Consider the following 16,438-nt stretch of genomic DNA (forward strand, 5'->3'; position numbering starts at 1 on the left):
TTTCATTACATTATTCTTTACAGTATACGTTACATTATACATGTAATGCTCGGTTCCCACTGTCCTGCGATGCGTTACGATAGTATTGTCCTTATTGAGTCCACGATATGATACGTTCGGATACGCTTCGATACGATCAGCACGATTGGTACGACTGACCTCAATATATGATAAGACCCGACAAGATCACCACGACTACTCCACGATTAAAACCACGATTTCAATCGTAGCACGAATCGTGATAGCGGGAACATAATTTAAGTAAATTACGCCGTTTAACCGAGAGTAACGCATGAAATACGTAGGCCTACCACTAATTAAAGATACATTATAGGAGATTAGATAAAGAGCTGGTAGTTCTCACTATAATAGTTAAAAACTAGATAATGTAAAGGGAATTTGCTGAAAATTTCAGTCAAATTGATCAACCCTGAACTGAGTATTTAGCGATTGAATTTTGGGCCTATAGTCTCGATCATCATTACTAAAGTCGGAACGATAAAAAACATAGTCTCGATTATCCACTGATTATTTAATCAGAAGCAGCAGACCGGGTTCTAATTCAGTAAATATCATAGGCTAGCGATTCCATCGAGAGTTGATTATGGTCTGGATAAGTTAATTAATGTCTAATTAATAATTTAGATAACATTTCAGGTCTAAAGAAAGACCTGCAATTGTCACATTTAGCCCTTGCATAATGTATGTTTAAATAGGTAGAACGGTTCGATAGATTATGCCACACGGATCAGAAGTGAATATTCGCTAGGCCGCTACAATCACTGATAATGATGACATCGATGCGACTTAATGAGCTCCAAATATTAACTTTTTTAGTAAACAATGCACGCGCCATTGAGACAATGATTGCCGCCGCGTGATGTGACGTTACGTGTTGAAGGCAGTCATCTTTTACAGAGGTATTAGAATCCTTGCGTAATTTTCTGTGAAACAGATTGAGATTATGTCTGTTCCTCCATCAGTTTTCCTTGAAAATTAAATAAAGATTCATAACATGTGGCATTAAATGATGTTTTTTTAAATGAAATGGAGGTTAACGGCCTATTTTTCTCTAGCACCCGAGATAATGAAGACAGAGAGGGTGTTTTTAATCAGCGTGAAAGAAAAACAACCATCATGTAGTGATTTAATATGGATGGCTATATATTAGACAGTAGGAACCACATAATTAACAACAGGGGAGAGAGGAAATTAAACACCCACAACATATTTCTTGGGGATTTTAATTAACGTCTAGTTAATTGAAACAGCGTAATATTTCTACATGACTCTACAGTCAAAAGACGGAAAAGCCCCTCCCCCCCTTTTTTTTTGCTACAGACCCATCGCCTTAGATAACCGCCTTCCCGCTTCCGTTACATACTAGACAGTAGAAGAGGCGTTGGAAACCTTTTAATTAACATTTCGGCATTTCGTCTTTAGCTAGAGGGTTTTTTCCGTGTCCTCGGGTTTCTTCACACTGCTAAAGACCCCTACGCGCAAGCGAATTATTTAAATAAAATTGAACCATGTGTCGAGTGGCAAGGAGTGGCAAGGAGTAGGGTCGCCTGTCCAACCTCGTGGGTTTTCTCTAGGCCCTCCGGTTTCCTCCCACTGCTAAAAAAGAAACCAGCGGCTGCCAGGCAGGATACGCCCACATTTTCGAGAGATGGATAGAGAACAATATAAAAAAGAAGTGAATTTTCCTACAATCAAGGGCCATAATTCAGAAAATTACAATTTGATATGCGCAAATACCGGAAGGAACCGAGATCTTTGGGTTATAAACTTACATTTCAAGTTTCATCAAAATCGGATCAAAATTGTGACCTCTAGGAGGTCCACAACCTTGATATACCATATTTTTACGCTATTTGAGAACGAAGGGCGGCCATTTTGTCTGTCAGTTTTGGGCCGATTTTCACGAAATTCGTACAATCAGGGCCATTATTCAGGAAGTTACGGTCCGATATGCCCGAATATCGAAAGGAACCGCGATCTTTGGGTTATAAACTTACATTTCAGGTTTGAACCAAATCGAATAAAAATTGTGACCTCTACAGTGTTCACAAGCTAAAAACGTGATTTTTCGTACAATCAGGGGCCATAATCCACGAAGTTACAGTCCGATACATGCCAATATCGAAAGCAACCGAGATCCTAAGGTGATAAACCTATATTTCAAGTTTCATTGAAATCGGAGAAAAATTGTGACCTGTAGACTGTTCACAAACAATTGTGGAGGGACGGACGGACAGAGGCGACGACAATATACGTCCACATGAAAATGTGGGCGTATAAAAAGACCCCTATGCGCAAGCAAATTATTGAAATTAAATTGAACCATATGTTAGTCCCGAAATGATCTAGTTTGTATCGAGTGGACTGCCTTCCATCTTCCGCCTTGTAATTCGCTTGCGGGGTTGGATGGCCGAATGGTTTAACACGTGCCCGTGAGATCAGAAGGTCTGTCATTGAGTCAAGTGGCGTGATTTCTATTCCCAGCTTGTATGTGACAAGTAGTAGGGTCGCCTGTCCAACCTCGAGGGTTTTCGCCGGTTGCTCCGGTTTCCTCCCACTGCAAAGACCGTAAACACAAGCGAATTATTGAATAAAATTGAACCATATGTTAGTCCCGAAATGAAGTAGTTTGTGTCAGGTGGACGTCAAACTCGGTTTCATTTCATTTGTTGTTTCAAAATGAAAAAAAATTACCAAACCTGAAATCAGTGGCCTATATTATTAACTTCGTTTAAAACCAGAGATAAATAATGGGGGAGGTTTTTTGAAGGATGATATTGTGGTGGTCGGTAATTGGCCAAATTACATGGAATTTCCATTATTCATCGTTGCTTATTATCCAGTGTTGTCCCAAATTTCGTCGACCCCAAGAAAAAAAAAGAACAGAGAGAGAGAGAGAGATGGAGAGGGAGAGAGAGATGGGGTTTAACGTCCACTCGACACAAACTAGGTCATTTCGGGACTAACATATGATTTAATTTTATTTCAATAATTCGCTTGCGCTTAGGGGTCTTTAGCAGTGGGAGGAAACCGGAGGACCCGGAGAAAACCCACGAGGTTGAACAGGCGATCCTACTCCTTGTCACGTACAACCGGGTATTCGAAACCACGCCAGTTGACTCAATGACAGGTCTCATGATACAGCGCGCACATGCTAACCATTCCGCCATCCAACCCCTCAAGAAAGAACAGACTTCAATATTGTAAAAGTTGAATCATTGCAAAAATGAGTCAACTCCGTTCAGTATTTACCAAGATATGATGAATTGAAAATTTCGGAATACTGGCTATGGTCAAAACCAAAATATGGTCTAGCGAACCAAATCCCCCAAAAATATTTTCGCCTAATTCCGATCGGAGTCTCGGAAATGTGTCTGTTTTGATTTGGGCCAAAAACACAATTATTATTCACTGGGGATTTCATATGTTGATTTGTTCTCAATGTTGGCAATCTGTTTTAGATGAAAGTTTTACGTCTACAAATAAAGACAGTGTTAATATATAACCGATTGTCTTTCAAGTTACAATGCACACACTGTTAAAAATATTTTGGTTATTTTACCCTAAACTTACGGGCAGCAAACAAAAGTTGCCCATATATAACCGATTGTCTTTCAAGTTACAATGCACTGCAGTAATAAGCAAAACATTAAACTAAAATTGGTAAACAAAATAAAAATGTAATCGTATATAGTTTAGCCAATCACTAATTGAAATAACACACACGATCAACAATGTATTTTAACTTAAATAAAAGGTGTTTAATAGCCAGGGCAATGGGCAGCGGAAGTATATCGATAAGGGTGGGGTGGAGCAGCACAGATTTCGGAATGGGACATTGCCCGGGTAATTCCATCACAGTAGGTCACATGATGACAGCTGGGACGTTACAGCGCTCTGATGTCGATATTTTTGGACAATTTTAATTCTATAAATACTTAAAATTGGATACATTGCAAATCATTGGTGCAGCAGGCACACCCCCGGCGCACCATCGCCACCGCCCACCCCCACCCACCATTTAGTTGTCTACTAGCCCTGGTTTGGCTTCATTACCGTCAGTTTGATCAGCTTGAACATAATACCAACCAGTCCGGTTCAAATTTATCTGACGTCATTAATTAATAATATCACGTGTCACCACATTACATACCTAGTCAATGACAGAGGAAATCGATGCCGCGATTATTCATTTTGGTGGTAATCACCGCGACATCGTCACCCGTGGATATATACCGGAGAATTTGTTCAATAGTGACATCATTCGAAGAATGGGAAATGACAGTCTACATCTATGTATATAATCTGAGTAGCAATCTGATTAAAACACATATCCTATTTCGTTTCGTTTTTCTTATAGTTCAAAATTTCGCTTTACTTGTCTTTACTACACTAGGATCTGGAAGAGTTGTTATATTACCCGCGTTTTGGTTGAAGTGAGGGATTAGCCAATGAAACTGTGTGTAAGCCCCTAGAAACGTCAATGCTGATTGATTAACCAATGTCTGACGTCATAGGGTCAAAAGCCTCTCGTACAATCCCTGACACGACCTTCCAGCACAACTTGTCAGATCTCCATGTAATGTAGGCCATCGAAAGTATAATAAAAACGAAACGAAATATAGATCTGTATTTTAACGAATATTCGATAATTTGCAGAGAATTAAAATATTTACGCAGTTATCTCCCTTTGCATCCGATATCTGTATTTTAATCAGATTGTCTGAGTAGCAATCTAAAATCCATTTATCGGATGCAAAGGGAGATAACTGCGTAAATATTTTAATTCTCTGCAAATTATCGAATATTCGTTGCAGTTATTATACTGATGTACTGCTATTTGACGATATTAGGTTGTTATTTGATAATATTGGGTGTTATTTGCTAGTATTTGCTAGTATTGGGTTATTCTTTGCATGTTTTTGGTGATACGGGGGGGGGGGGCGGCTAATGGAACAGCCAGACATCGGTAAGCGCATTTGAAGTACATTTCCCGCGAAAAAACTCACTTTTTTTTGACAAAAACCTAGTAATTTGCTCATGCTGTAGTATTGGGTAGTATATATATGGGGTGGTATTGGGTAGTATTGCGTAGTATTGCGTACTGCGTACTATTGGGTAGTATTGCGTAAATCCTCCCAGGCGCGCTAGACCCCCCCCCCCCCCTCCCCTGGAAAAATTCGACACCCCCAATCATTGGACGCAATACGGCGTGATCTGTTGGGTGCCTTATCCTGGAGGGACGCCCATAATGACATGATAGGTGGGGCGCCTTATAATGACAATATATGATTGTCAGGCCGCACGTAATGCATAACCCGATTCAAAACTTTTTGTTTTTCTCATAATATATTCTTATAGGTACGTTAAAGTCGTATTCTTCCTTCAATTTTTTATAATGTTCATATCAAAATATCATAATACTCCAATATCGCAAATTCAGCCTCAAAATTGAAATTTTCTGTCATGTTCATAGTTCCCCTCCTGTAGGCCTACTAACCATATTTTACAAAATTTTCTTGGGGGGAGAGCACCCTAGACCCTTCGAAGGGAGGTGCGCCGTGGATCGTCAAGTGTAGGTACATCGGCGACCCCAGAAGCCCTTGCCCCCCCCCCCAACATTCTTGGGCTAGCTACAGGCCTGCCTCCCTCCGGTGTTACCCCCAACGTTGCAGGGTAGAGTAGATCTCCATTTTTGTAACATCTGTAATAATTCAATAATCATTGTCAATTTTATTAATTAAATACTGTATAAAATACAAAACAAAATAGCGTCGTTAAATTATTGGTTGATATGAGGGGGATCACGTGGCTAAGTAGGTAAGACGCTGGCTCGCTAGCCTGGAGGTCGGGTGTTCGATCCCTGCATTGGCCGAGAAAGTTCATCCAGATTTTCCGGCGTGGTTCCCCCTTGTCAGTAATGCAGGACGGAGGGCCTGACAAGGACAGCTGTCTAGTCCTTCGGATGAGACGAAAAACCGAGGTTTAACGTTCACTCGACACAAACTAGGTCATTTCGGGACTAACACATGGTTCAATTTTATTTCAATAATTCGCTTGCGCGCAGGGGTCTTTAGCAGTGGGAGGAAACCGGAGGACCCGGAGAAAACCCACGAGGTTGGACAGGCGACCATACTCCTTGTCACGTACAACCGGGGATTCGAAACCACACCAGTTGACTCAATGACAGTGGTTGTTATGAGGTTTGTTTTAAAACTTTTTGTTTTTTTATATCGAACACACAAACAAACGAACAAACTTTCTCTTTTATAGAGGGTTGTTGGGTGGCCAAATGGTGTTTCGCGTGTACGTTGGATTATAAGGTTTGTCATTAAGCCAAGTGGTGTACTTTTTGGTTTGGATTCCCCGTCTGTACGTGATAAGGAGTAGGGTGGCCTGTCCAACCTCGTAGGGGTTTCTCAAGGTCCCCCAACTACCTCTCACTGCTAAAGCCCGCCACGAAGCCCGCCACGCGCAAGCGAATTATTGAAATGAAATTAAACCATATGTCAGTTCCGAAATGACTGAATTGTATCGAGTGGACGTCTCTCTCTCTCTCTCTCTCTCTCTCTCACACGTACGAGGTTCGCCGTGGACATCTTGAGAAACACAGTTATCCTTCCGCTTCAAAATCTCTTATAAATATTGAACATATAAACATATTTCATTATTACTGAATAAACCCGGAAAATAAAAAAAAATATAATAACAGTAGCCACAGACGTCAATCATTCTAAAAATAGAAATTACCAATAACGGGATTAACATCATCAAACACGTGGCCATTATCCCTTAATTCCAATAATCCCTTTAATCACACCGCCTCCGGGTTAGTCATAAATCGTTTTAATTCCTGTAAATTCCTGATAGATCGTTCGATTATTGTTTACGACATTCCATTTATATCTACTGATATGATCGGTCTTTTTTTTATATCTATATAAAATGTCGCAGTGGCGATGTCGTGGTTAAAGTAGTTCACGGTTTTGCTCCACACTGGTACCTTATTATATTTTAATTGAAAAAAGCGACCTTAACCTTGACATCAAGTAAAAATTAGTAGATGTATGGATGGGTTTAACTTCCTACTGTTCTGCTCCGTACTGGGCTAATGAAAACGGGCATCCGCCAAAGAGTGTGTTATGAATTTTGCCAGGACAGCGGCGCTACGGCCTACTCTTATATCGAATTCCATCTGTCAAGGGACAGTTTACGTACACGCCAATGTGTACACGGGACCTCGGTTTTTCGTCCCATCCGAAGACTATACGTTGTCCCCTGCCAGGACCTTTGTCCTCCACCAATGACTAGGGGAAACCACGCCGGAAAAAGCCGAACATCGCTTAGTCTACTGCTTTAGTACAGTCCTTCTAGAATATGTGCAAAATCTAAAGCGAAATGAAGGACTCTATAAGCTGTAGTCTGATAATAAAGTGACGAATTAAAGTCAATTAATCAATTCTTGATCGTCTTTGATTTATGCAAGGAATGTATTACACTTACAGCAGATCAGACCGATTTATTTTTAAGTCAACCAATTTCGGACCCCAAATTTCCTATAGTTATTGAAGATTTCGAAAATGGGAAACATTTTCAGTCTGGGACCCCAAGCAAGCTTAAACCGACCCTGGCAAAATGGTAGAAAGGGAACGCGCTACAAATTGTGGTCTGTTTCCTTTTACCGAAATTATTTCCCTTTTATTTATACCTAGTCATGTGATTATCACATGATATGAATATGGCGCTGACTACAGAGTAGTTGAAACTAGGTGATAAAGATAGATATCCGTATTTTTTTTTATCTGTATAGATATCCGCTTTTTTATAAGTGATAAATCGACCATAATTAAAACAGGGAACAATATGTCGAATTGATACGCCCACTTCAAGTCAAGATGAGTGTTTTAAAGGGACTGAAAGGTACTATTAAAGGCGTTCAACAGGATATTGTTGATGGGTAAGTCAAGTTAGTCAACTAGAAAAGCCTTTATTATTATAGTTTACCAAAAAAAGATCAAAATTGTTATAGGTACTTGTCGTTGCATCGATTGATCAGATGACCAAAAAATGCTTCATTTGAATCTTGAGTTAAAAAGTGGTACCGGTATGCTATAGTTTGGTCGGATGCATCAGAAATTTTGAAAGAACTGCAAACTTCCTCCTTTGACCTTTCCAAACTGTACAACTTTCGTAAACTCTAATTGGCATCCAAATTAACATTATAAAGTATAAATAATGGGAATTATCCACATATATTGCATTTAGTACCAGAGTTTATAAACTGTTTAACACTGTTAGAATTAAGTAGGCTATGAAGCCTGTTGAATCACTGTTTCTGACACAGTATGTATATGATAATTCTATGGCCATGGAAAAATCATATAGGCTAATTTCATAGTCTATGTATACATGTAGCAAGAATAACAGAAACAAGCACACAGTTGATTGAAAGTAACAACACATCTATTCCAAGATAATTTGTTTAGCGATACTAAAGAGTTTAAAGGAGCTAAATCGCTAATATTTGGGATCTAGAAATTGACACAAATGGGTCGCAATGCATATAATGATGTAATATGAATGTATATAAACTGATTTACATTCAATCGTTTACATTTTTACTCTTAATTTCAAACCAGCAATGTTTGGCGAAATACGCCACAAGTCTCAATTGAATGGCTATCTCTAGCATCTGGTTATTCTAATCTGCACTGATAGTGTTTAAAGCACATGCTACCCATACAAGAATATGAGGTCACCGTTTGACATGACTTGTGGAATATGTCTAGCCTCGTTCTTTGAGTCCCTTGCTACAAATAGAGCTGAAACGCATTATGGTACACGATTTGTGTACCAATGGTAAAACAATTATTTTCTCTTAAATATTGTATATCAGAAGCCCATTTTTTCCCGACAAGACCACAACATCAATGTTGATTTAAATTGACAAATACTTCATATTTTCAGTGTCGAAGACTTTGGGTGATATTGATTTAGAGACTTAGCTACATGTACTTTAATCTCTTAGAGTCCACTGTTTATATATCTTTCCATTACATCTCATACTGTACAACAGACATTATTTTGGTTGCCAATCAATTTAAAATGGGGGGGGGGGAAGGTTGCTGTATCATAAGGTCTGTCATTGAGTCAACTGGTGTGGTTTCGATTCGCCGGTAGGAGTAGAGTCACCTGTCCAACCTCATAGGTTTTCTCCGGGTCCTTCGGGGTTTCCTAGCTCCCACTGCTAAAGACCCCTACGCGCAAGCGAATTATTAAAATAAATTGAAGTATGTGTTAGTCCCAAAATGACCTAGTTTGTGTCGAGTGGATGTTAAAACCCATTTGTCTTTCTCGCAATTTTAAAATTATTGTTTTCAAAAGTTAATTTTGAGAAATGTCGAGTTAGTGTATGTAAGCAGCTTCAAGATGCCATCATTCAATAACATTGGCTATTTCAGTGTCTTGTCGTACATTATTCTAATTTTCATAGTGTTGACCAAAAGAATAATGACATCTTTCAATTTGATATATTTTAATTCATTTCACTGAAGATCCAAAAACTGTGAAGTGGTTGTTTTGTTCACTGACTGTCGAAATTTACATTTGGTGGTTTTTATGATACCAGACCGGTACCAACATCAATTATATTTTTGATTTACATGTATTAACAGGTTAAAAGCACTGACAACTTTTGAAACTCATCCTAAAAGTGAGACGTTAAAACGACTACGAGGAGATGGAATTTCTCTCGATGCAGGAGCAGATCTTCTTCAGAGGTTTGTTGATCATAGAATTTAGTACCTACAATATGACAATATTTTTTTAAAGCGGCTGAGGGATTATAGAATTTAGTACCTATGATAATCATTTTTTAAAATCTGCTGAGGGATTTTAATCAGAAATAGTTCTCTGTGTCTGTGAATAGAACTATATTCCGAGAAGCTTCTTGTACATTGTATGTTACTTTTAAAGCCTCTCAATATCATTTGAGGAATACCTTGCCAACTACAATATTACCAAGTTCAATCTCTAAAAGGAATACAAATCCAAAAACTCTTTCAATTCCATTTAGTATTTACAAAAATATGATGAATTGAAAATTATGCAACATTTGGCATCCATGAACAAGTGAGCGCCACCTTTAAGTCTTGAGTAAAATATTTTGATGGGCTTCTTTTAATCCCATTGAATCCAAACTAGAAGATTTTCCATTCTTGATATTGCATGATTGTTGAATAATCTATATATCTAAGTACATTTTACTTCTCGAAAAATTAGATATTGTCATCCGAAAAATGCATGATCAGTATCAGTGACTTTAATCCTCGTGGGTTTTCTCCGGGGCCTCCGGTTTCCTCCCACTGCTAAAACCCCCTACGCGCAATCGAATTATGGAAATAAAATTGAACCATATGTTAGTCCCAAAATGATCTAGTTTTTGTCAAGTGGATGTTAAACCCCATTTCTCTCTCTCTCAGTGACTTTAATTCCATTATTTGAATTTTCCGTATGTACATATACCGATAGTCATAGAATTCTCAATCAGACATTCCAGTGACTGAGAAAGATCCATCAGTTATTATTGCAGACCAGCAAGATTGCTAAATCTTATGTTATATTATTTAATATTATTTCAGATATCACTTGTCATGGATAGAGATTGATTCATTTACAAAACAAAGCGCAAAAAAAGCTGAGGTACCGTAAACTTATTTGTTGATTTTATTAAAGGTTTTATCTGAATAAAAATGAATATATTTCAAAGTCTTAGTTTTCTGCACCATGCCATGTGCTATGCAGTAAATTTTAAGTCTCTCTGATGGTGGCGCTAGAACTATTCTTATTCTGATTTCTAACTCTCTGGGGATATTGAGCATGGTGCTAATGGTATACACTCGACCTCGACTTTTCATACCAAATTTGAAGTGTTGATTTAAATTAAGTGGAGGTCTGTTCAAACTTTTTATTTAAACTCCCAGCATACACACGAACAACTGGATGGTTTTTCATGCTAGGCCTACATCTTTCACCACTGGAAGGGGAAACCACTTGACTCAATGACAGTTGTTATGATCTACATGTATATTCCAAAGACCACTCAGAAACCCAAAGAAATACATGATTATGTTTTGTTTTTATTGTTACAGATTGTAGATAAAGAAATATTTACTGTGTTTAAAAAATGGGAGAAAGAAGCAGAATTGATGACAAATTTAGAAGATTCTATAAAGGAATTACCTGAGTTATTACAAGTTATAGAACGGCTGACAGATAAGCTAGGTAAATTTCAAATTCCACCTGTTAAGGGTTCTTTAACGTGCACGCTAACTTTTACACATGACCTCATTTTTTATCGTATCCGAAAGACAATAACAATGGATTCAATTTGTCAGTGCTGAATGTCAATGAACTGGGGTTTAATGTCCTACTTTTCTGCTCTGGCTAATAAAGACAGGCTTACACCATGCAGTGAGCGATGAGGAATATTTTGCACGAACAACGGCACGATAGCCTAATTTTATTTCAAATTCCAACTGACAAGGGTTCTTTTACGTCCTACTTTTCTACAACGACTGGGATAATGAAGACGGACTTACACCATGCAGTGTGAAATTTTGCCCAGACATCGGCGCTATGGCCTACTCTTTATCAAATTACAACTGCCAAGGGTTCTTTTGCGTGCTCACCAATGTGTACATGATACCTCAGTTTTTTGACAAATCCAAACGAATAGAAACTGTCTCGCCCCCTTCGCCCTCCAGGGTAAACCACATTGAAGAATCCAGAGAAAATTTCTCAGCCATTACCGGATACGAACAATGTAGTATTTAAATTAAAGTTTTTTAAATCCTGTTTTATTCTAGTTGTATTAAAGAATGATTTTACGCTTGTTGAAGAAGCCATGGAGAGATTAGAAGATGTTTGTGATGAACAGGAAATACAGAAACAGATAACTCTACATAATAAACAACTAGTACAATATAAACAACAAAAACAACAAGATGCTGAAAGGGTTAAAGGTCTTATCAGTTTTTTTGTTTTCACTTTTCTATCTCGGATTTGGTTAAAATAAACAAAGATGACAGCAACTTGACGAAGCTCGCTGTAAAGTTGTTTTGTGACTGCAATCTTCCATTCATGCCCACGACTTGACGTCATAAGGCCTGTCATTGAGTCAACTGGCGTGGTTTCGAATCCCCGGTTGTACGTGACAAGGAGTAGGGTCGCCTGTCCAACCTCGTTGGATTTTCTCTGGGTCCTCCCCTTTCCTCCCACTGCTAAAGACCCCTACGCTCAAGCGAATTATTGAAATAAAATTAAACCATGTGTTAGTCCCGAAATGACCTGGGTTGTATCTAGTGGAGGTTAAACCCCATTTCTCTCTCTCTCTCTCTCTCTCTCTCTCTCTCACAACTTGACGAAACTGTCTGTAAAGTTTGTTTGTACCACAATCTACCATTAATGACCACAACTTTACGAAACTCTCAAACTGAAGATAAATTAAAATGTATTTTATTTATTTTAGTTGAACTGGCCAGGAATCATGCAAGAAGAATGCAGGAACTGGAGAAAAGTCGTAACGAGAAATTACAAGAACGACATGAAGCGTTTGAAGAGGCCTTTTCCAGTGATTTATCATTTTATAAACAACATGGCAGAACTGATAGTAAGATTACAAAAAATTAACTTTTTATGGACTTTTGTCTCTTGAGAAAGTTTGTATACTATCCTTTATATCAGGTGCCTCAGAATCAAATCATGTTGGATGATGACGATCCTTGTAATGGTAAATGTGGGGATGATAGGGAAAGTGTGCTTTGTAGTTTAGATGTGATCAAATCCAAGACCCCATGGACAAACTTTTAATATAGTTTCCTCCCTTTAGCAAGAGAAACAGGTCATGTGATCTTTTTAAAGATACATGATATGAGAGCTATATAAATTATTATTTCGACATTTATTAAGATAACAAGCCCATAATCAACTCTCTAGACCATTGCTATTGGATGGCCATTATATTGAATGGATTAGAATATGGCACAATATCCATTGGATAATCAAGACTTTGTCTATTAATGTAACAATGGTAGTTGACAGTCGAGACTATTTTAATAGTCTCGTTAAAACGCTATATCTTATCAAAATAAAGTAATTTTACTGAAATTTCAATATATTCATTTTTTATTATCTATTTTTGAGCTATAATAGCGAGACTGGCCAGCTCTTTATCTAAATCTTACATAATGTATCTTTAAAATAAAAGGAATATTTCTTTAAGTCACGGGGCACTATCTGAGAACCAGAGTTTTATATGTCCTAATTTATTTATTTATATTTTAGAATTAAGTTTACCAGAAATACCTAAAGTTAGTAGTTTAAGTGATATAAATATTGAGCAGGATGATGGTGCTTTAGATGATTTCCTCGCATCACAGACCACCACACCCATAACTGATACTAAACCAGGTCCGTTATTGAGACAATCTGATTAAAACACAGATCCTATTTCATTTCGTTTTTTATAGTTCAAAATTTCGTTTTACTTGTCTTTACTACACTAGGATCTGGAAGAGTTATTATCATTGACATATTCTGAATGGTCTGAGAGATTAGCCAATGAAACGGCCTGTTACGTTGAGCTTTACGCGTGTTTTGCACGGAACTGTGGGTAAATCCACTAGTAACATCAATGCTGATTGGTTAATCAAATATCTGACGTCATAGGCTCAAAAGCCACTTGTATGACCTCTGACGTGACCTATCGCTACAATGTAGTGTAGGTCATCGAAAGTATAAAAAAAAAACGAAACGAGATATATATCTGTATTTTAATCAGATTGTTACTGAGATTGATTTGTTGTTTTATATTTAGCCAGAATCGTAGTTTTTCCTGATATCTGTTTTGTGGATGAATAAGATTTTGATCAACAATGTTTGAATCTTAAAGTGTCTCGTCATTCAGATGGGTCCAGAAACCAAGTTTAACTTGTGGACACACTCTGATTTGGACGTAAATTTTTGCGACAGCAATCAATCTCTCGCAGAGCAATTTTTATGTGATATTATTTTATGGGAACCCCCAAGGGTTGCATCCCTGGTTGCTTGAAATTGCTCATTGCTCCAGCGATTGAAAAAAATAAATTAGGTGTAAAAGATCCTTTGATAGTTGGAATCCAATGAAAAAAAAATGCAGAAATACTAATGTTTGGGCAAAAGTCTTTTCCCTGTTGACCATATTAAATAAATGTAACCATATGTTAGTCTCAAAATAATTTAAATACGTGTTGATGAGATGTTAAACCCAAATGTTGGGTGTTTTGTTTCTTTACAAAGTCTTTGTTCTGCTTAGAAAATCATTTAAAATCGTCAGTTTGATAATTATTTTGATGTTTATTTTAATCTTTTGCTGTATGTTTTAGAAGTTGCAGACGCAGAAGATAAGGAGCCAGAGGATGGGGAAGAGATGTTTTTTGAAGATGATTATACAAAAGATTACAGAAACAATGAAGGTAAATTAGAAGGAGACTTACAGAATTTAAAAATTAAATTCAGCCAAGAAGACATTGCATATCGTACGACATTCGACACAGGAAGTACTGAAGAGGACCATGTGATTACAACCAATGACAATATTCGTTCCAATCCCAACATTAATCCTGATACCCATGATGGCAGCCAATCAGATGATAATACTCGACAACGCAGCCAATCAAATAAAAGTGATTCTTTGGTGCAGTCAGATGCTTCCAGTAAAAGTGAAACAAAAAATATTGAAAGTTCGGACGTGGTGAAAGCAGATGGTGTGGTGACATATCAGACAAATGATACAGGAATAACAAATGATACAGGAATAACAAATGATACAGGAATAACTAGTGATGAAAGCATTGATCAAACATCAAGAGAAGATAACTCTCAAGTATCCAAAGAAAATGATACATAATCACAATCGTAACACAAGATACAATATAGTACAATTACTGAATTTATTTTTATGCAACAGAGAGGATGTTTTGTCTTTATCGAGCAAATGATCCAAATCTGTGGATGGTATATTCTGTATGGTTTAATGGTCGAGCGCGAGACATTAAGTAATATATTGATACTGCACGAGGCGTTAGCCGAGTGTTGTTTTAATTAATATATTACGCAATGTCTTTAGCTCAAGACCATAAAACAACTTAAAATACAGACACTATCCCACACGTGCTTTTCAATGAAATACGTCACATGAGTCCAATATTTCATCTAGTATAGATAATGTACAATTGGCAAGTTGCCCGTACATTATTGGAAATAATGGTACGCCAACATCAAAGGATGACGTCACATCTGTATTTTAAATGTATATATTTATCTACTATTCGTATATATTTGTAATAAATGCCAATAGTGTTGGATTTTAAAGATTATCAGAAATGCAAGCCTGGAAATATGGCACCTGTCACAGAAAATATCAGGCACAGATTCAGGCTTTGTCAGGCACAAAACCTCTGGTGCCAGGTCATTTTGTCCGGCACTGATTTGTCTTTCATATTGATATTATTAATACATATCGGCACTAAGTTGAAAATGTCAGGTATTATTTCATTAGTGCCTGATATTTTGTCAGGTACATCTGAAATATCTATTTCCAGGCCTGCAGAAATGCCACTGTTCAGGCAGTATTCTACTCATAAATTTCGAACATAAGAAATGTGTGTTAATGATATTTATTTAATATTTGTTTTATTGAAGTTTATTTGGATGAGAAGAGTGTTTGTTTCATATGAATAAAAGTAAATATAGACTAGATACTAGCTGATATATGGTAAATATGTATATAATATTATTATAATTTAGAGTATTTTCTATTTTTATTGAGAATAAATTATTTTAAATAAAACCTGTATGCACTGATTTACTTTGGAGCATTGTCATCTGGTAGTCTGTCTCCATTCAGAAATAGAAATCTTTACGTTTTCACATTTTGGTTAAAACAAAAATCTCTGGATAATGACAGTGTACTCTAGAAACTTATTCCACAGAACACTCAAGCTCCCGATTCGCACAGGTATCAATGAAATGAAATTAAGAGTAGTTCAAGAGATTCCTGCCAGATTTTCTGAAGTGGATATTATTCATTTTAATATCCATTCATGTTTTGGGGAAGCCCCTTTTTTGATGCGCTGATCAAGTTGTGGGTTTGCAAGATGTCCAATCATGCAGTATTCAAGCTACATGCTATAATTGAGTATGATTGTAAATGAACCCTTGGCAGATGGAAATTAAAGAAAAGTAGGCAGAAACACTGCTACCAGGGCAAAATTCCCCCTACCTACTGCATGTTTGTCTTTAAAACGTGCCATTCCAGGCCTATGCTTTTTCCAGAAACATATCCCCCCCCCCCCAATAAAAGAAAATGACCTTTAAT

General features: G+C 37.3%; 1 protein-coding gene across 1 annotated transcript; it reads left to right on the forward strand.

Moving 5' to 3' along the window:
* The first annotated feature begins 7,744 nt into the window (after positions 1-7,744).
* LOC126815857 (dysbindin) lies at positions 7,745-15,910 on the forward strand. The gene is made up of 8 exons (XM_050541853.2): positions 7,745-7,978; positions 9,696-9,800; positions 10,662-10,722; positions 11,172-11,304; positions 11,889-12,044; positions 12,551-12,691; positions 13,366-13,491; positions 14,445-15,910. The coding sequence occupies exons 1-8, from the start codon at positions 7,917-7,919 to the stop codon at positions 14,966-14,968; spliced, it is 1,308 nt and encodes a 435-aa protein (XP_050397810.1). The 5' UTR covers positions 7,745-7,916; the 3' UTR covers positions 14,969-15,910.
* The last annotated feature ends 528 nt before the right edge of the window (positions 15,911-16,438 follow it).

Source organism: Patella vulgata, chromosome 3, assembly GCF_932274485.2.
Source record: "Patella vulgata chromosome 3, xgPatVulg1.2, whole genome shotgun sequence".
NCBI lineage: Eukaryota > Metazoa > Mollusca > Gastropoda > Patellidae > Patella > Patella vulgata.